The sequence below is a fragment of the Mus musculus genome, chromosome 12 (genome assembly GCF_000001635.26).
Source record: "Mus musculus strain C57BL/6J chromosome 12, GRCm38.p6 C57BL/6J".
NCBI lineage: Eukaryota > Metazoa > Chordata > Mammalia > Rodentia > Muridae > Mus > Mus musculus.
Window position 1 is genome coordinate 89,235,341 of NC_000078.6, and position 21,092 is coordinate 89,256,432.

Sequence of the window (21,092 nt, forward strand, 5' to 3'; positions counted from 1 at the left end):
TTGACCATTTCTATATACAGAAACTTCTATATACCATATATTGTTTTCACCCTAGCACCACTATTCCCTATGTGCTTATCTGAGTAATATCTCCACTGCAATGTAAACTTCCTGAAGCCAGGGGCCCTGTTACAATTATACTGCTTAGTATTTAGTGACCTTTCTCTTGAAGTTAAAGTTGGTAAATAAATATAATTCAGGTAGCAGTAGATGTGTCAGAAGGAACAGAATAGAGAAAATGAATTAGAACGATGTTGGACATGGAATTAAATGGGCATGTCAACAGATTGAGTCTGGAGGAAATGGACAAAGGTGTGTTATATACAGATGTAAATATTTGAACTTGAGTAAGCATGACAAGATATAAGGAATTTAGGAGGATTGATGGTTGTGCTTCTAGACAGGTTAGTTTTGAGGTTCTTCAGATTGACTTTAATTGTAGCTTGATGAGTCATCTCAGCAGACACTTCGCATTTGGGACTTAAAGCTTTGGAAGGGATTTATTTGGTTTCCAGGTAAAGATATATGAATGAATGGAGTTAGCAGTAGAAGATAGTAAAATGGAATGATGACCTACATCAAATGCTTGGGGAAAGCCCAATTTTAAGGGATTGGCAAAGAAAGATGATGACTGGGGAAGAAAATTAGTCATCAAGAGTTCCTTGGAAAGAGTTTAGTCATTAAACCCAGGCAAGGAGGATTTCAAGGAAGGAGTGCTACAGGGGAAAATGATAGTTATTGTCTATAATCTGTGAACACTGAAGGCTATTGCCTTTTGACATTAAAATTATAAGACATCAATAATACTGGTTCAGTATTACTTAATAATGAGTTAAATATTATTTTTGGGGGGAAACAACTAAGTTAAAGACTTTCAAATACTGCAGAGACAAGGTGGCAAGAATTCACTCCTCTGTCATCTGTGAAATAAAATTCTTTTATTGGCTTATCATTGGCACAGTATACTTGAGCCACACAGTCAAGTTGGAGCCAGTGATAGAAGCCAAAGAGATAAAAAGTGGTGTTTTGATTTGCCAATTGTCACATCCAGCTCTTGCTTTTCATTATCGAGTATCAAAACAAGCTATAGATCTTGGGATTTTATAGACTGCAAGTTGATTACTCCCCTCCCCCCCTTTTTTTGCCCGAGTTCCAGAAATACTCCTGTTAAATTTTTCTTTTTTTTTTCACCAATTTTCACACACTTACAAGTTGAATAATAGTGAAGAGAGCCCTATAGGGGTCTATCCATCTTTCAGGTACAATGGGACATGCTGATAGTATTTTCTTCCAGAAAAACCTACCAAATGGCGGGGACAGATGACAGCATTTTTCTTTGCTTTCCTCAAACATAGGGTTATGGCACAGACAAGTGATATGTAATGGTCAGGAGAGTTGCATCACTATGTCAAGCAGGAACCTGAGGAGTTCATTTCCCTCTTGGATAAAAGAAAACTTAGGCAATAATATGTCCAATATATGGCTCATCAGAAAAAGGAACATGATGACCATTTAGATTTAACCCTGTGAAGATTCCAGGGAAGATTCTTAGAGAAACATGTGACTTTGAACTTCATTAGATGTGGCTCAGTTTTGTTCACAGGTAGAAATATTGTTCTGTTCATTTCCAGTGTACTCATCTCCTTAGAAATCATTAGTGACATTTTCATTAGTGTCTACATTAATACATTTTCAATAGTGTCTACATCAATGACATTTTCAAATGTGTCTACCTCCATGTCTGTCTAAAATAAATTATTAAACTCCAGAAGCCAAGGCAAGTGTAGGTTTGCATAGCTTTTGGTTCCTTTAAGGATATTTCTCTATTCCCTTTGGCACTGTTTTGCCCCAATTAGATAATACAAGGATTTCTAGCTAGTGCCTTGGATTCCAAGGTCATGCATTAAGTGGAGTGGAATTGAGTCAAATTTACATCATCCTAGGTACTGTAGTGATGTTTTGCTTGAGATCATAAGAATCCTAAGTTGGGAACTTTCCCCCAAAAACCATGAAGGCAAGTGGTTGAAGACATCTTGTTTTCAGATTACAGAGTAACTGTCATGAAAAACCAGCCACAGAGCCCAAGTCCCTTTAGAGTGCATTGCATGTGTGTGGTCAATTAAAAATCTTGGGAGTTTTGACAGGTCCCCATTTTCTCTCCTGTAAAATGAGATGGTTGTAGTGAGGCAGGAAAGTTTAAATATAAAGCATGTTACAGAGTTCTAGGCCCCACCTGACTATAATCATCAGGACTAGGTGCAGAATTGGGAATCTTAACACATGAAAATATCACAGTGATCAGAGAACATTCAACAAATCAGCAAGCCATGTTAGCTTTATGTCTGAAACATTCTAGAATATTCCCCTCTGTAGTCCATTCTCACTATGAATATGACAGGCATTTTCTATTGCCTTCCTTTACTTGGGTGTCACTTTTGCCATGTCTTGTGCACAGGTACTCTATAATCCTTTGGGGACTTCCTTCACTCTTCTTTCTGCTCAAATTGCTGCTGTGCATACTTAGTGCTCAGGTCTGTGTTTAGGACAGTGGCCCCACCTACCTCCAGCCCATTTGGTCAGCTGATCATCTGGTTTTCATTTTCTTCATGTATATCTTGCTTGGACACACATATTCTTTCCAAGTAAGCAGTGATTCCTCTACACCATCTCTTAGATATGTGGGCCCTTACTTGGTTACATTGCTGTTGTTTTCAAGTGTGTTTTTTTAATCCCCTTTTCTATTTGTATCCTCTTAACTCATTTCCTCTGTTATCAATAGGATAGCCTTTCATATTATGTCAACCCAATTTCTTCTACCTGAGTGGTCCCCAGTGATTTCAGTATCAGTTAGACTTTCTTAGCTGGGGATCAGAGGCATTCTGAGGTCTTGTCCTGATCTTTGTCTGCCATCATTTCCACTAAACACCAGGCTAAGACTGTGCTAAAGCTTCTCCTTTGGCTCTTTGTATTTTTCAGGTTATTTCTTTTGTTCTCTTATTTTACTTTGCTGATGCTGTTTGCCCAACCTCTAGATTCCATGCCACGGAAAGTACCCTGTGACTGCTCCTTATCCCTCTTCACGCCTTCAATTAGAATACTTAGTCTTGTTCTGAGGGAGTTTGACTTGGAATAAATATCCAGAGTATGACTCGTTTCCTTTGGTGATTGCTATTCATGAAAGGCTCAGGTTGGTATAATTACCTTAAAAGCATTTTCATGCAAGTAGCTAATTTTAAGTTTTATGACACATTTCTTGTGGCTGAAGCTTACTTGTTATATGGTTTTCATTATTTTATTTCCAAGACTATAGCACTGAAGAAATAATGACGGAGTAAATCACTGAATAAATACATGTGTCATGTGTCTTTCAGAGCATGATTTTTCTCCAAAGGAAAAGTCAATGATTGTTTTTTTCCATGCCCCACAGTTCTCTCTAGCATGGTACTTTGTATATAATATTGGGTCAATAAGTAACCAGTGAGTGAATAAGGACTCATATCTGTAAACTAAGAAATATCCTGGAAAAACATGATATCACTTCTATAAGACAACCTCCAGTATGCTGAAGTGTATATAATTCATGTTTTGTACAGTCCATGTGATTAATTATTGCTTTGATGAACTTAAGTTATGATGTGTTATGAAACTTGGGCATGATCTATGAGCTACATGAGATTATACTTCATAAAGTTGAGGAGCCAAAACCAGGCAGTTACATTTTCATGATGATTTACATTTCAAAGAATAGTTTCAACCAAAGCATGAATTACTGATATTAATAGAGCTAGATAGAGCTAGAAAGAATTTTCAGTTCTTAGTTCGTTAGAGGTAGAAAGAATTTTTCAGTTCTTACTTAGTTCTTCTTCTACTAACCTGGGCCTTTCATTGATAGCAAACACCAAAGGAAAAGGGCCATGCTTTGGGGATTATTCCAAGTCAAACTCTAGCAGGAGGGTGGGGAAATAAACGACAAAAGTGTATTCATTTCATAGGGTTTCTAAAACAAATCATCACAGTTTGGGTGCTTTAAAAACCAGCAATGTATTCATTTTATCTCCGTTTTGAAGTCCAGCATTAGTATCACTGTGCTAGAAGTCAAAGTTGCCAGCAGAATTGCAACTTTCTTCACGTTTAAATCAGTTCTTTGCATCATCCGGTTGCTGGTACCTACTGACATCCCTTGGCTTATGACTGTACGTCTTCAATCTGTGACCAGTATCTTCAGATTGTCTTCTTTCTTTCTATGTGTAGGTGTGTAGGCTATCTTTGCCTTCCTTTTAAAAGATAATGCAGTTGGTTGCATCATCTCAATCACGTCTACTAAGACTTTTTTCTTTTAAATAAGAGAACATTTACTGGTTTCAGTGATAATATATAGTCTGACATCTTTAAGGACCATTGTTCAGACTCCTTCAAAAGCAGATGTCTTTCCTCTTACAGACTTGAAGAGTTTTTTTGTTTTTTTTTTTTGTTTTTTTGTTTTTTTTTTATAAACATGCCCCATAAGTAAACGAAGTGATGGCCCATTTGAAAGAAGCCAGAGGCTGCTGTCAGAAAAGGTCTGATTTAGGTCACCCAAATACCCCTGAACAGATGTGTGTGGCAACATTCCCAGCTCTCATTATGAAAATAAACTATTAATTATACTGACTGAGGAGCTGATGAGTAACAGGAAGAGCCTGTCTGAGTTCTGGACAAGGAATCTGTGGCAGTCAGTTCCTACCAGCTGGCTGTCATGAGTGGACAATGGTCCAGGTCTGGGCAAGCAGGTGTGCTCAGCTGTCCTGGTACTCACTCTTCTGTGTCCAAGAGTAGCCCTGGCCATCTGTTCCATCAGGAAAGTCACAAAGGGTCTATGTGTTCTTTGCTGAGGGAATTAAGATGGTTATCAGGAGAGTCCTGTGGCCCTGCCTAGGCTGCCATGCCAGGTCAGAATAGGCACTTTATCATTTTTAAACATTACTTCTATATTTGAAATTGGGATGCAGACACTTGCCATCTTTTGCATCACCTCTCCATCTCTCTTACAGCTCATGAAGTAAGTGGGTCCAGTGGAGACCCTCTTCAGTGCCTGACAGATGCTCCTGAGTGTGCTTAATTCATAACTTGGTTTTTAACAAGCCTGATTTGACACTGGAAGGGAGGATTACTTTTTTAGTAGCTCCTGATTTTAAGTTCTCTATCTCAAGGAAGACTCTTCAAGAAACCTCAACATATTTTATGTTGTAACATACTAGTAATTATTCAGTAAGATTGTGAAGCCAGACTTACCTTCATTTCCATTCCGATTCCATGGCCTGATGGTGGTATAATCTTGGACATGTATGTTTCATTAGCAATTTCTACATTCTCTCTGTAAAATGATGATAGTAGTCATTGACTCTGGTGATGCATCCACAGTCTATGAATGTCAGCTAAGTCCTTATAGCATCCTTTTAGGTAAGTGTAAAATGTCCCACTTAAAAGTTGAAGAAATGGACTTACAAACATTCAAATAGCTTGCCTACATTACACAGCAACAATGTAAGCCTAGTTTAATTCAAGAATATGTGAAACTCTATTTTGCATCTCTTTAAATTATGATGATCAAATATAGTGGCCCTTTGTCCCAGATCAATTTGAAAAGGTCAAAGTTACATTTCAGTGAGTTTTAATAGTGCCCTTATTTTTCTGTCAACATTGTTGTGTTGTCTTTGCTTATTTGTTTTTCTAATCAGGTTTAAATAATTTATTGTGTGTAAAACACTAACAACTGACCAATAAGAAAGCTCTCTGTTCAGGCTAGTTACTAACCCCCTGCCCCACCAATACCCATCCTACACCTAGGACCCTGGATAGAGCTAGTAGGTTAATCCGGGTTCAGAAAGTCCACCTTCTCACTCTTGTAACAGGTATTGCCTATTGATTTCAGTGTAAGTGTTTCTGTCTTCATTTCCTAGGCAGCCATTCTTAATTACTCAAACTTGACATGTGAAATTAATTATTTGCTATTCTTTGGTTGCATTGCCTCTAACAGTTCAAACTTCTAGGGTATGCAAAAAATCTGAATTTAAATTGAGCTATGTCATCTCTATATGTGTTAAAAACTATTGGTTTTTGAAGGCAATAATATATTTTAAACCTCTTTAGGTATCCTAGCTTAAAAAAAAAAACCTCTTCCTCAAATATTCCTATTCAATGGGTTGTCCACTCTTTCTACCTGTTTTATATAACTATAAATATTTTTAATCTAAGCAATGTATGATATTATGCCTTAAATTGCTTTTGGAATACTGTAGAGAGTGGTTCAGTAAATAAGGCAAGGGAGAAAGTCACTGTAGAAATTATACTGTAGACACTTGAGAGTCAAGGCTTGGAAATGTGTCTTTGAATGTAAGTTGTGTAACAGGTAGTGAAATTCAGTTTAGCTAGGTTGTGCATAGCATAAGGGACATCTAGTGGTTATCAAGTTCTCTGCAGATTTAGGAAATGTAATATAAAGTCATAGGTGAGTTCAGGCTAAAATCACCACCTTGGTTTCTTTGTTCCTGTCTTTTTCCCTTTTCCTTCTTCCCACTCCCTCTTTCTCCCTTCCTTCCTTCATATCTTCTTTGCTTTCCTTCCTTCTTTCTGAGAAAGAACATTCAGCTATGTGGGGAGGGAGGTGGCAAGTATCTAGGAGGAGTTGGGGGAGAGAAAATATGATTAAAATATATCAAATGAAAAGAGCTTAAATTTTAAAAATTAAAAAAAAATGCTACTTTGAAAGGTAACATAAATAAAGTATGTGAGGGGTGTTGTTGTCCAATGTCCTTTTAGTGTAAAATTAATGAAAAGTAAAGACATGTTAAAAAAAAAAAAAAAAAACCAAACCAACCAACCAGCCATCCAAATAAACAAAACCTCGGCCTTAGTATTTCTGTCTATCATGTCAACTGGACCCAGTGCTTATTTTCTGTCTTCTGCACCTGATTAGAGAAAAATCCGTTATCAGCTACCTGCCAGCATGTACTATTTTCCCACCACCTTCCCCACATCTTATACTGATTATAGAGGGGCCTCCTTGGACCACTTTGAAAAGCCATCTGATTAGGATGTTCATTAGGCTAGAAGCAGAACTGCTTAGCAGGCCAGATAAGAAATAGTTTGTAATTGCTTTTGACAGATGGGCCCACTTTGGGTGTTTCTCAGCCACAAAGAAGCTGGAAACCTCTGGTCTGTGTGTACTTAAATAGACATAGATCTCACATAATTAAGGGGTGCAACACACTGTATGTACTTGGCTTCTCAGCACTGGAAGAAAACTACTGGAATGTCCTCCATAGGCCACCCCATCTCTGAAAAACCTATTGCTATCCATGGTGCTGAAGCAACTGTCTTGTCTTATGCACTACATAGACTAGTTTCATGACTGCTGTGCTGCTGTTGTTTTTGGTCAACTATGCTAGACTCTTTGAAGGTTCTGCTTCACTGAACCGTTTTTACAGAATGTTTTTCTACTCTTTGACATTTAGAACTTTCATGTAACACTGTTTCTAAATTCTGGTTACCATGTCTATTGTCATTTACCTCTTTTCTCTTGAACTGGGGCCAGTCAGCAGTTGGTAGTCATGGCCAAAAGCTTCATTGCTGGGCTTGATTTCTGCTATTTGACTCTGGATACAGAAGCTAATAGCTCTGAGCCAATTTCTCAAGATATCCACGTGGCTCAGATGACTTCTTCCTTGTCATAGTAGTTTATAGTGACACTTTAGTGTTCTCCAGAGTGGAAGGCCTCTAAACTTAGAAGATTCTGATTGAATCTATCATTGAGGTTTGTAATTTTCATGAATGTGCTGCCAGAGAACATAAAATAATAACAGTCGCCACTCTGGAGCACAGAGATTTCCATATAGGCAGCCTTATACCACATCTCTATAGCACACACACAAGGAGAAACTCAACAAATATTTAGTGATCCCATCAAATGCCTTTTTACTGCTTGTCATTCTTTAGCTCTCTACTATCTCATCACTTATCAGGTTGAATAAACCTAGGGATTTCTTTCTTGATCATAGTACTCTCTATCTTAGAGGCATTAGCAAGTAGTGATTTGATCTTACTTGGTTTTTGGATTTCTCAACATACTGCTAATTTATCATGTATATATGCATTTTATGTCAAGTATTTGGAGACATAAAAAGGAAAGGCATGGTATTACTCTGCCTGGGAAGATGTCACACTCCATGAGAGACATGGAGCATTGGAGAGGGGGGTAAGAAGGGAACTGGACTGCCAGTGGCCATGTAATGAATAGAAACACTGGTAATTTCCCAAGGAGGGATTACTTAAGCCATGACTCATATGGTCAAAGGTAATTATCAAGAAAAAACAGGTAAGACCCATCTCTAAAATAATGAGTTGATGGAAATGCATAATTCAGTGATGTGACACTGGAGTAGGGACTAGACAGGGAGGGTCTTTGATATAAGTTATAAAAAATCTTAAAATCTGCAATTGGTGAGGAACCATTGAAACTGTTTTAAACTATGTGGTGATTAGAGGCATTTCTAGACTTTAGAATAAAAATAACACAGTGTATTCCTTGTTAGTCCGGAAGCCACCATTTCAATTTTGTCACCCTTCTAATCAAACTGCTAAAGACTTCCTTTATGCTCTAATAGGTCCCTCTTTTATCATTCGTCGTATAATTTAAGTATTTTTAAAGTCTTTGAAAATCAGGTACCACCTACTCATCTGATCTGAGTTTCTCTGCTCTGTGACATGAAACTTCCACTCCAGTCAGGCCTCTGCCCTTGTCAAATATTATAAGGCAGAAGGGAAAGTAGGTATTTACTGGTTTGCTTAATGCATAGGAAAAGGGGAGACATGAGAGTGTATGTGTACTGACTCTTCACCATGACCAAGAATTTTGCTAATTCTTGGCAGTCATTGATGACCACCTCAGGAATGTACCACTTCTGTTTATAAATTTCATAGTCTGAGCATCTTAACAGTGTTGTTCCTGGAAAGCACAGGAAAAAAAAAAGACACAATGTCTGTCAAGTTTCAAATCACATGTCCTTGAGCATCAATCAGAGAGACAAATATATCTCACTGGAATTCTGCTCCTGAAAGTATCTCCGCATGAAGCATCCCTAGCCTGTTGGTAATGGTTGCTCTCAGGCTTCCTTACATTCTCCGTGGTCAAGAACTAAAGATCTAATGGTTACTTACAACCTTTAACTGGATTCTTTTCTTTGTAATATTTAATATGGGAAGACAATTTATCTTAAGTTGGATTTTGTGTTACAAGATGATAAAAGTAGAGAATAATTTCTCTCTAATTTCATGGGCATTTCTTTGAGAAGAGATCCGAGGCTTCCTCTGGATTGAATGAGAAAGGTGAAGTAGAATGGAATGGCACTAATTGCAAATGCTATGTTTTAGTATGGAAAATAGAAGAACATACTCGCTAACATGGATCAAAAAAATGTGAGGGTTTGCTGTGCCACTTTGAGTCTGTCAGGGAAATAAACACATAAGCCTAAATGTAACTGGAGCACATGTGCATTGAATTTCATAGAGATGCACTTGGGATGACACTGTAGTCCTTTGGTTCATGAGGATAGATCCATGAGGCCTGGTGCACAGCATTCTCTCTCTCTCCCTCTCTATTCCCACTCTCTCTTTCTTTCTCTTCCCCTCTCTCTCCTTCTCCCCACCCTCTTCTCCTCTTTTCCATCTCTTTCTCTGCATTCAGGCCCATGTAACTGAATAGCTTTATTCAAAATTGCTTAAAATATTAGAATTTTGCTATTCAAAATCAGGTTGTCTGTTACTGCAATCTCCCCTATATTCCTTTTTTTTTTTTTCCAAAAAACAATTACTTGTCACTGTCTTCTCCTGGTTTCAAGTTTAGCTGGACTCTTTTAGATCTTTTATTTTGAGCACCAGAACTGAGATTTCCCTCCCACCCCCACCCGATGTCTCCTGCCTTGAAGAGCTGAAATTCAATTTTCATTTCCTGTTTATGATGCTGGAGTTTGTTTTTATTTATTATTTAATCTTTGGCAGACTCTGAGCACTGTTAACAAAATCTAAACCATGTAAATAACAGGCACTATGGTATGCAGCAGTTGCAAATAGCAGGCATTACATTATGTAGCACTAGGGATTTTGGAGCCCCAGGTTGGGTGTCTGCTTCCTCTCAGCAGGCAGAGTGAGTTTATTGACCCCTCTTAGCAAGACCATAGTTGCAGATGTGGTCTTTGCCATGCCAAATATTAGGTTCTTCTGCCTCTGAAAGCTAAGAGGACCATCTGCTGCCACATTTGTTGTTGGACTTCCCTGTTGGAGTTTGGTCAGCGTGATAGATGATGTTAATGATAATCAGTTTTAAATCTCTACAAGTATGTGTGTGTGCTTGAGAGAGAGAGAGTAGCCACTATGTATGTATTCTATGATATGTAATAAACATCATATTGTATTATTAACATATACAGTTTATCTGTTATACAAATATTTAATTTGAGAGCTTAAAGCAAGCCGTTAGCTGTAGTCCTGCCTTTGGGGCTGACAATACATTTAAGACTTACCCCTTGGTGATGATCTTTCCCTTCTACTCATTCCATATCAAGAGAGACTCTAAGGTGATTCAGTTTATAACGTTTTACAGAAAATAATATCTAGTGAGTACTCACTATAGGGCAGGAGATATGGCAACTCATTTCATAAAGGGTAACATTATCTTATGTATGCATTACATTCCTTTGAAGTGAGACTTGCCTTCTATATTATCCATTGTCTCTAGGCTGACTTGAGTTAAATCTTTTATTTAATGCCTCATAGTTGGTATGGGTAGATCAAGTTTAAACACCACTAAGGGAAGCTCCCTAGTCGATAATTTTTAACAATTGTCCTATACTGCTACTTGTGTGCAGTGTCTAATTTAATAAAAGTAAAAGATCTCCCATGCTCATGGATTGGCAGGATCAACATTGTAAAAATGGCTATCTTGCCAAAAGCAATCTACAGATTCAATGCAATCCCCATCAAAATTCCAACTCAATTCTTCAACGAATTGGAAGGAGCAATTTGCAAATTTGTCTGGAATAACAAAAAACCTAGGATAGCAAAAAGTCTTCTCAAGGATAAAAGAACTTCTGGCGGAATCACCATGCCAGACCTAAAGCTTTACTACAGAGCAATTGTAATAAAAACTCCATGGTACTGGTATAGAGACAGACAAGTAGACCAATGGAATAGAATTGTAGAACCAGAAATGAACCCACACACCTATGGTCACTTGATCTTCGACAAGGGAGCTAAAACCATCCAGTGGAAGAAAGACAGCATTTTCAACAATTGGTGCTGGCACAACTGGTTGTTATCGTGTAGAAGAATGCGAATCGATCCATACTTATCTCCTTGTACTAAGGTCAAATCTAAGTGGATCAAGGAACTTCACATAAAACCAGAGACACTGAAACTTATAGAGGAGAAAGTGGGGAAAAGCCTTGAAGATATGGGCACAGGGGAAAAATTCCTGAACAGAACAGCAATGGCTTGTGCTGTAAGATCGAGAATCGACAAATGGGACCTAATGAAACTCCAAAGTTTCTGCAAGGCAAAAGACACCGTCAATAAGACAAAAAGACCACCAACAGATTGGGAAAGGATCTTTACCTATCCTAAATCAGATAGGGGACTAATATCCAACATATATAAAGAACTCAAGAAGGTGGACTTCAGAAAATCAAATAACCCCATTAAAAAATGGGGCTCAGAACTGAACAAAGAATTCTCACCTGAGGAATACCGAATGGCAGAGAAGCACTTGAAAAAATGTTCAACATCCTTAATCATCAGGGAAATGCAAATCAAAACAACCCTGAGATTCCACCTCACACCAGTCAGAATGGCTAAGATCAAAAATTCAGGTGACAGCAGATGCTGGCGAGGATGTGGAGAAAGAGGAACACTCCTCCATTGTTGGTGGGAGTGCAGGCTTGTACAACCACTCTGGAAATCAGTCTGGCGGTTCCTCAGAAAACTGGACATAGTCCTACCGGAGGATCCAGCAATACCTCTCCTGGGCATATATCCAGAAGATGCCCCAACAGGTAAGAAGGACACATGCTCCACTATGTTCATAGCAGCCTTATTTATAATAGCCAGAAGCTGGAAAGAACCTAGATGCCCCTCAACAGAGGAATGGATACAGAAAATGTGGTACATCTACACAATGGAGTACTACTCAGCTATTAAAAAGAATGAATTTATGAAATTCCTAGCCAAATGGATGGACCTGGAGGGCATCATCCTGAGTGAGGTAACACATTCACAAAGAAACTCACACAATATGTATTCACTGATAAGTGGATATTAGCCCCAAACCTAGGATACCCAAGATATAAGATATAATTTGCTAAACACATGAAACTCAAGGAGAATGAAGACTGAAGTGTGGACACTATGCCCCTCCTTAGATTTGGGAACAAAACACCCATGGAAGGAGTTACAGAGACGGAGTTTGGAGCTGAGATGAAAGGATGGACCATGTAGAGACTGCCATAGCCAGGGATCCACCCCATAATCAGCATCCAAACGCTGACACCATTGCATACACTAGCAAGATTTTATTGAAAGGACGCAGATGTAGCTGTCTCTTGTGAGACTATGCCGGGGCCCAGCAAACACAGAAGTGGATGCTCACAGTCAGCTAATGGATGGATCATAGGGCTCCCAATGGAGGAGCTAGAGAAAGTAGCCAAGGAGCTAAAGGGATCTGCAACCCTATAGGTGGAACAACATTATGAGCTAACCAGTACCCCGGAGCTCTTGACTCTAGCTGCATATATATCAAAAGATGGCCTAGTCGGCCATCACTGGAAAGAGAGGCCCATTGGACTTGCAAACTTTATATGCCCCAGTACAGGGGAATACCAGGGCCAAAAAGGGGGAGTGGGTGGGCAGGGGAGTGGGGGTGGGTGGATATGGGGGACTTTTGGTATAGCATTGGAAATGTAAATGAGTTAAATACCTAATAAAAAATGGAAAAAAAAAAAAGAATTTATTGAGCATCTAAACACTTAAGAACTAGTTCCAACTCTAAAAGGTATAAGGTGTATTTTTATTTATTTACAGAGATGCTAAACTTCTGTATTTCAGAAGATATTTAAGGCCTATTGAACAGACCAGATTGAGTTTATTTCACAGTAACAAAGGTAAATATTTTAAATGACAGATGAGGAGAAGGCCATTTAGTGTAAGGAGAAATCACATCTGATCAGAATAATCAATTTCTTGGGGGCACAGAGGGAAATGGGTCAGGGACAGTAGCATGTGTGAGTCTGTGGAGACCCCAGAACCAAGATTCTTTTGCAGGTTTCCTTAGTATGTATGTATGTATGCATGTATGTATGTATGTATTTATTTATTTATTCACTCTAAGGAACATCACATAATCATGAGATTAGCTCAAAAATTTTATCAAAGCTTTGGCATTCTGAAAGCTAGGGACCAAAAAAAAAAAAATCCTTATTTCATTATTATTTATTCTCAAAGGACTAAATTGGAGTGGAGGTAAGTTACTTTGTTTAGGTTTTGCATGTGGATATAAAATGAAAATACTGCAATGAGACTTGTAGTGAACATTGCTCTGGTTAGGGTACCCCGATGCTGACTTCACAGAGAGTATCTCTGATGACTTCATTTCCAAATATTCTCAAGTTCCTGGGTCATCACAGTGGAGCTCAGTGGCCAAGTCACATACATACCTGTAAGTGATTTGTTCTTAGATCTGACCAAGTGGGATTACTAAAACTGTCCCATATGTGGACCCACAGATGATTAAAGATGCTTGACACGATAAAAGAAAGGCCAAGTGTCTGAGCCTCCTAGTATTTGACAGCGTAGATATTTCCTACCACCATCTGGGCACATATTACTTCATTGCTTCTAGTTTTCTTGTTTGAAGAGTGGGGATCCAGAATTTACAACAGATATTATGTAAATATGTTTACAGGAAATTAAGTATGGCATATGATGAGGTAGAAGAGCAGCAGAAGATGCTATGAGAGGGAACCTTGGGTGAATTCTTAAGGACTTACCTTACAACCCAGGGATCACGGAAGAGTTTGATGTTACAAATGCAGCATGTGCAGGCAGACTAGTCTTATTTCTCAACCCAGGCAAGGAAATGAGATAGTGGGACAAAAAAGTTTCATCATTGACTGGCAATATAGGAGTTATGACTTGTCAAATGATATGATCAATTTAGGTAAGAAGGTGTGGTATGATTTGGGATGGAGGTCCTGGGAGGGGATGCTATTTAGACACCTTGGAAAAAGAAAACAATTGCAGTCCAAGAGACTAGATGATCAAAGATAAGACTCCCATTAATATCTATCCCATATAGATGTTTCCAAAGCAACTCTGACAGGAAAGTTTAAGACCCTTTTAGAGAGGGATGCTGGTAGGTACAAAGAGCTTTGTGTTTCAAGATAAAGTGTATTTACTACCGAGGGCTTTCTGGTTTATGTATAGATATGACATAGTAAAGAGTCTAAAAATTACCATTCATGGAGCATACCCTTGCCTCAGTATAAAAAGAGTTAGAGGTTCAAGTCTTGACTGTGCCATTTCTTGGCTGTGTGACTTTGGTCTAGTATCTATCTTTCTCTGCATTTGTCAATGAGGTGGAAATAATATCAGTGTCTCCATCTGTTTAACGTAGATGATATATAAAAGTGTATAGCAGTGTTTTTCAAAGAGCCTGGAACATTGTAGGATCTCTATATGTGGTAACTATTATATTATTATATTGCTCCCACATTATAGTATATCTATATGCCTCCATATTATTATATTGATACTTGACTCCAGTGTATAATTTAATAAAATTATAAGAATATATTGAGCCTCTAAACACTTAAGAGCTAGTTCTAACTCTAAAAGGTATAAGGTGTATTTTTATTTATTTACAGAGATGCTAGACTTCTGTATTTCAGATGGTATTTAAGGCCAATTGAACAGACCAGATTGAGTTTATTTCACAGTAACAAAGCTAAGTTTTAAGAGACAGATGACTATATTATTTTATTATTATATTGCTCCCACATCACAGTGTATCTATATGCCTCTATATCATGACCATAGCGGAAAACAAAGGCATTTGTTCAGAAACTTTCTCTTAATTCTGAGCCTCTATTCTTAGCTCTTTCCCCAGCTGGTCTCTTAAGCATGAGTTATAAGTCCAAACAACAGTCTTTAATCTATGGGTGGGATGGTAAGACCAGCTTGTCATTCTTACACTCTGCCTCTTTGGTTGTGTGACATCTTCCCCCATGGGGTACCATTTCCACTTTGTCTTTAATTGCTTCTTGCCAGGGCAGCTTGTCAACAAAGATGTTTTCTGTCACTTGATGCCACTTGTTCTGTCTAGTTCAGTCCATCAGTTTGGGACACTTACTTAAGTGAGCGGCAGATTTTCTAGAAAACAACACCGTTCCAATGTTAATTCACTGTGGGCAATGGTCTGGCTGATCTTCCAGTTTTATGCCCAGGTACACAAGCTCAAGGTACCAGTCCTCTTCTGACAAGCTGTGGAAGCTGTTTAGAGTGCATGTGGGAGGTAAAGGGATGGATGGCAGCAACAAAGCTGGTCAGTTGTGTGTCACAGGGCTTCAAGACAATTGCCCTCCATATCCTTTTTGGTAGTAACTATTCTACAGAATCTTACTTTGAGGCCACTTATTTTGATAGAGTTCTAACACTGCTGTAGATCAAGATGTAGCATTGCATTTCCCTATATTTTTTTTGTGTGTGTGCCAGTTGCTAAGTTGCTGTGTTTTATTATGGATGGCTTTTAACTTCCTCTTAACATTAACCTGCAAGTACAGAGTGATCACTGGGCAGGGGTGGATTGAGGCAATGAATAACACTGAGGTTCAGAAAGGTTTCTTAACTGGCAGCAAAGGAAGATGTTAACTCTCTTTTTACCATCAGAAATTCTGCACATACAAACAAGCAATTATAAGGTCCTGATAGAGAGCTTGCCTCCCAAGAGTCTTTGACAGAAGTCATTATCACCAACCATTTTCTGCCTCTGCTTTTCCCAATCACTTCTTCAGAAATTTTCATACTGCTTATCATTGTCAGTCAGCAATGTATGCTTCAGACAGAAGAGCTGGTCTTCATCTTCATTTTAAAGGCTCTTTTCACTTTCTGTCTTGGATCCCTACAAGGACAGATGGTTAATCTTTCTCTCTCTACTCATTGTTCAGGTGGCCAAGCCTCCTCTTTTTTTTTTTTTTTTGATGACTTATTGCTGCCTACTAATAACTTGTACAGGGAGCAAAGTCAAAGGCATTGCATCCAGAAACAGACCAAAGCAAAGCTTGGCTCTCATACAGAGATCACACATGCTAGGGCATCATGGTGGGAGTTAGAAAGAGAATACCAGTTGAACTCTGATTATTTCATGATTTTGCTTGAGTAGCTTCCTGGGGATTCTGCTGTGTTCCTCTTTGTTCCTGGCTAGTCTTGTGGAACTAAAGCAAGAAATGCAGTCTTAGAACTGAGAAACTGATCATACATGACTTTCTACAACATTATTAAGGAGCTTCCTGGGTACTGATGGTAGTACCAGTAAATATGTGAGCAGTTCTGTCCATGAATTCTGGAACTGATGCTGAGATTTGAGTCCTGCTCTATGCTTACCAGTGTTCTGTCTCTGTGCTGGCTCCTTAGCTACTTTCTATATCTATAAAATGAAAGAATGATTCCAGGTGTGCCAAATATGTGGTGTCTGGTGGGATGATAAGCCTTTACTATAGAGCTTTCTATGATGTATCTAGTAAGTATGAAAAATCATTACTATTCTTCATGGTATTGACTGTAGTTCAGTCCACAGTCAAGGTCACATAATAGGTGAAAAATTTCCAATACTTTGTCACAGCTGCAGATCACACCGGCTACTATTGTTCACAGTCAATAGGTGTGCTTGGTTATTGCCTGATGACAGGTTAGAGGAGGGAAATGATCTGTAGTTGGATGTTGCAGAGCAAAGTATATGCCTGGAAATGACCCATCCGATTAATATTCTCTCACTGATAGAGTAAGCATGGTAAGGCTGATTTTGGATCTAAAACCTTGTTACTTTACTAAAAGTGCAAATGAGACATGGATGTGCACAGGATGGCACAGCATTAACAGTAACTCCTATAACTACCCCCACATAGTTAAGACTTTTGTGTACTTCCTTCATACCATCTTTAAGAGCTTTATGTGTCTTAAGTTTTTCTTCCTCGCAAATCACTTTTCTCTGTGACTCCCACTGATAGAGCAGATATGAACAGAGACGTTACTTTGCCAAAGTTGCCTGCCTTCTCTATATTCTTATTTTTGTCCCCTTTCCCTATGATATTCCATAAATAATATTATTGTATGGAAGTGATGTCACCAAAAATTGGAGCAATGAAGATCACCTAGGAATACTACACTAATTCAGTTCAGAGACTAGCGTGCTGAGGCAGCAGATAAAATCTTTGCTATGCAAGAGTGAAGCCCTGAGTTCAGACCCCCAAGAACCTATATTAAACTGGTCACAGTGGTATACATATGTAATCTCCATGCGCCTGTGCTGAGATAGCAACAAAGGCAGGATTATCTCTTGAAACTCATAGACCAGATAAACAGCAGAAAAAGAAGAGGCCCTGTTTCAAATACAGTAGAAAATGAGGACTAATACCTGTGGTTGTCTTCTGACCTTCATATGCTTGTTTGGAACATACACGCCTATACTTATACACAAGAAAACCCACATAAACACTCACACACAGAGGTAGGGAGTGGGGGGAGGGAGAGAGATCCCCTCAAAGTTAAAGAGATGAGCATTAATAAGGGTAAAATATTTTAAATCACGTTCAGAAATCTATATTAATCCCTATGTTGTTTTGGATTGTTCTTCATTTGAAAAGTCATAACAGACATCTTTTTTATCATCTATATTCTCACTTTTCCATTCTACTCACCTACTGTGCTTGAGACAGTGGCCATGGCAATGTGGCATGAACTGGGGATGACACCTTGTGGGGAACACAGAGACTGAGATCTCTGATGGACCTCTTATAGGGCAAATTAGTCTCTCATATAAACTTTTTAATGTAAATTTCAATTTTCAGATAAGTAAATCTCCTCTGTTGCCTAAACTAGGGCATTATTCTTTGTTTCAGTACCAATGACATATTTAATGTGACTATAAAAAAAAAAGTCCCACACACTCTCCTAACCAGCACTCCTCTCAACCTTTAAAAATATCTTTTGTATGTGTTTATATGTGTGTGAATAAGGCATGCTCATGCCATGGCATGTGTGTGAATGTGAAAGAATAATCTTAGGTTTTTGTCTTTAACATCCACCTAGTTTGAGACTCAGCCTCATGTTTGTTTACATACATGGCAGATGACCCAATTCATGGAATTCAGCGTTTCTCCTGACTCTGCTTCTGTCCTGCCATAGAAGCACCAGGATTGCAGAAACACACAATCGTGTTCAGCTTTATGTGGGTTCTAGTGATTCAAATTTGGGTCTTTAAAGTGTGGTAATCACTTTTCCCAGTGAGCCATCTCTTCAGCCCCAGTCAATCATTCTTTAAGGTAATATATCCACATGGTTCTGTATAATAAAACAAAACAAGAGGGCATTGTAAAACTGTAAGTCTCCCAGTCCTGAATATGAATTCCATAAGTCCACACTTCTGACAATTTCACAGCTCATAATTCTTCCCAAAAGGTACTTTATGCTTATACACACCTATGTATTTATGACTCCACATTTTTATACAATGGTAATACAATTATCACTTTGTCCTGCTCCTAACTCTACTTAACAAAATGACTTGGAGGGACGCATAAAAACCTAAGGCAATGCTCAATGTTAAAAGGTGGCATTGCATGCCTGTACAGAGGTGTGCCATCTATTACTGATGGCCATTAAGGGTGTTTGTGGCCTTTTACCAAGGATGCTTTACTAAATATCTGTGTATATTTTACACCTGTACAACTCAGTCTCTCTTGAATTTTGTTGGTAAATTCATACTGATAACTTTCTGACGTCTAGAAACTGGCTACAAGGAGAAAGACAAAAGGCCCGCAGTGGCAATATAGAGGCTCATTCAGAAAATATGCATACCCCAGCCGTCTCTTGGAATGCTTTTTTTTCTTTGTGATGAGTCTTTTGTTTCACATGTTGTTTCAGCCCATTATTTCCTGAAGCTTCTTCAGATCCTTTTCCTGGATGCCCAGTGAGTGATGGATTGATACCATTTGCAAGACTGATTCATATGGCACTTTTGTTTGGCTTTTGACAGGTTGTTTATAAGAATAATGACATCCGTCTAGAGCTGTCTCGCTTGGCCCGGATTGGAGACACCAAGATGAAAATCTATGGTGAAGTTGTGTTCAAGTGTGAGAACGTGGCCACACTGGATCCCATCAACTTTGAGACCCCAGAGGCTTACATCAGCTTGCCCAAGTGGAACACCAAACGTATGGGCTCCATTTCCTTTGACTTTCGCACCACTGAGCCCAACGGCCTGATTCTCTTCACTCACGGGAAGCCTCAAGAAAGGAAAGATGTCCGGAGCCAAAAGAACACAAAAGTTGACTTCTTTGCTGTGGAACTTCTTGATGGCAACCTGTATTTGCTGCTTGACATGGGCTCTGGCACCATCAAAGTGAAGGCCACTCAGAAGAAGGCCAATGATGGGGAATGGTACCACGTGGATATTCAGCGTGATGGCAGATCAGGTAAAAAGGGCTTAGCATTGAGACCAGAAAACTGCAGTAGCTGATACATCCTTGCCTTCCCTAACCCCCAGCTAGCTTTCAGGCTTTATGTATTTATGATGACACTAACTTGCATGCTCACCTGTCCCCCTGCTATTATTTCTAATGGCTACTGTAAAAATGATATTTATCAACAAGATGCCTGTCTTGTGGATGGCTAGTATTCTTAGCTTCTCTATCATTCTGCACAATGTTCTCAGCGATAGTTCTAAAACCTTAGCACCATGAGTGATTTGATAAGTAGTATATTTCCATTCTGACCACAGGGACTGTCAAGATGTGACTCTATATCTCTCTCATCACCATGGAAACTGACTGTGACATCACAGGCCTTACATTATGTGATTACTCTGTGGGATAAGCAAGAGTTTATGCAATGATAGGCATCCAGTAATTGGCAAGAGTCATGTTGCAGGGAGCAATTATGACAAGAAAGGAAGCAGCAAATTGATTTTTCCTGAAGTCATGTTCGATTTAAAGGCTTCCTTTAGTGTGAAAGCCCACATTTCACTCTTCCACATGGCCTCACTAGCTCTCTATCCCTCTTCATAACCTTTTACATTTGGTTTAAATGGCTTTGTTTGTTTCTGTAGCCACAGATCAAACAAAGTAGCCTCAGGCAGTACATAGCTACTCTGGAAGAGTAACGAAAAAAAAAAAAAAAAAAAAAAAAAGAGAGAGAGAAAGCAGTGGGGACAGGGGGAGGGCAGAATAGAGAATAGAGAATCTGGGCTTTCGAATGCCTAAACAGTTTGGCTGCTTTTTCAAGGACCCTCTGGCGATGATGCTGGTCATATTCTTTGTTATTAGTAAGGGAGTTTTCCCAAGAGGACTAAGTATAGCATCTTAATTTCAGGCTCATTTTCTGATTCTTCATCTGCGCAACACACAGCCCAGTCTGGTTTCTAGCATCATTTGCTGTGTTTGTATGGATTACATCTCCTGTGAACATGAAGCCAGTCTGGGCATTTTAAAGTCTAGGTACCCTTGACCATTATGGCAAAGCAAGAAGTTGCCCCATCCAAAGATGAAACGAGAAATGGCTGAACTTCCATCAAATGGCAGTTTTTCTGTGTAATTTCCCAGCGAGAAGGGTGGCAGAGATGAGCAATGCTGCCCTCAGGAAGATCTGGATGGGGTCTATGCAGAATGCAGTCAGTGGCAGATTGTGGCCTTGGATGTTTTACTGCCCAGTAGGATTCTCTATCGATTGTCTAAAATCTGGTCAGAACCAAGAGGCTTAAAATTAAATGTGCTTGTTGGGCAAGAATGAACAGTTTG

The 21,092-nt window shown here is 38.9% G+C and overlaps 1 protein-coding gene across 45 annotated transcripts in view; it reads left to right on the forward strand.

Moving 5' to 3' along the window:
• The window catches only part of Nrxn3 (neurexin III), a 1,612,235-nt gene that overhangs the window by 512,640 nt on the left and 1,078,503 nt on the right, over positions 1–21,092 (forward strand). For all 45 annotated transcript variants that reach the window (XR_001780421.2, XR_001780422.2, XR_001780425.2 and 42 more), the window contains one exon: positions 19,334–19,772. Coding sequence is in view for 40 of the 45 variants with exons in the window: in XM_006515534.2 (XP_006515597.1) it covers positions 19,334–19,772 (439 nt within the window). In the remaining 5 variants the exon portion in view is untranslated. The remainder of the gene's footprint in view (positions 1–19,333; positions 19,773–21,092) is intronic.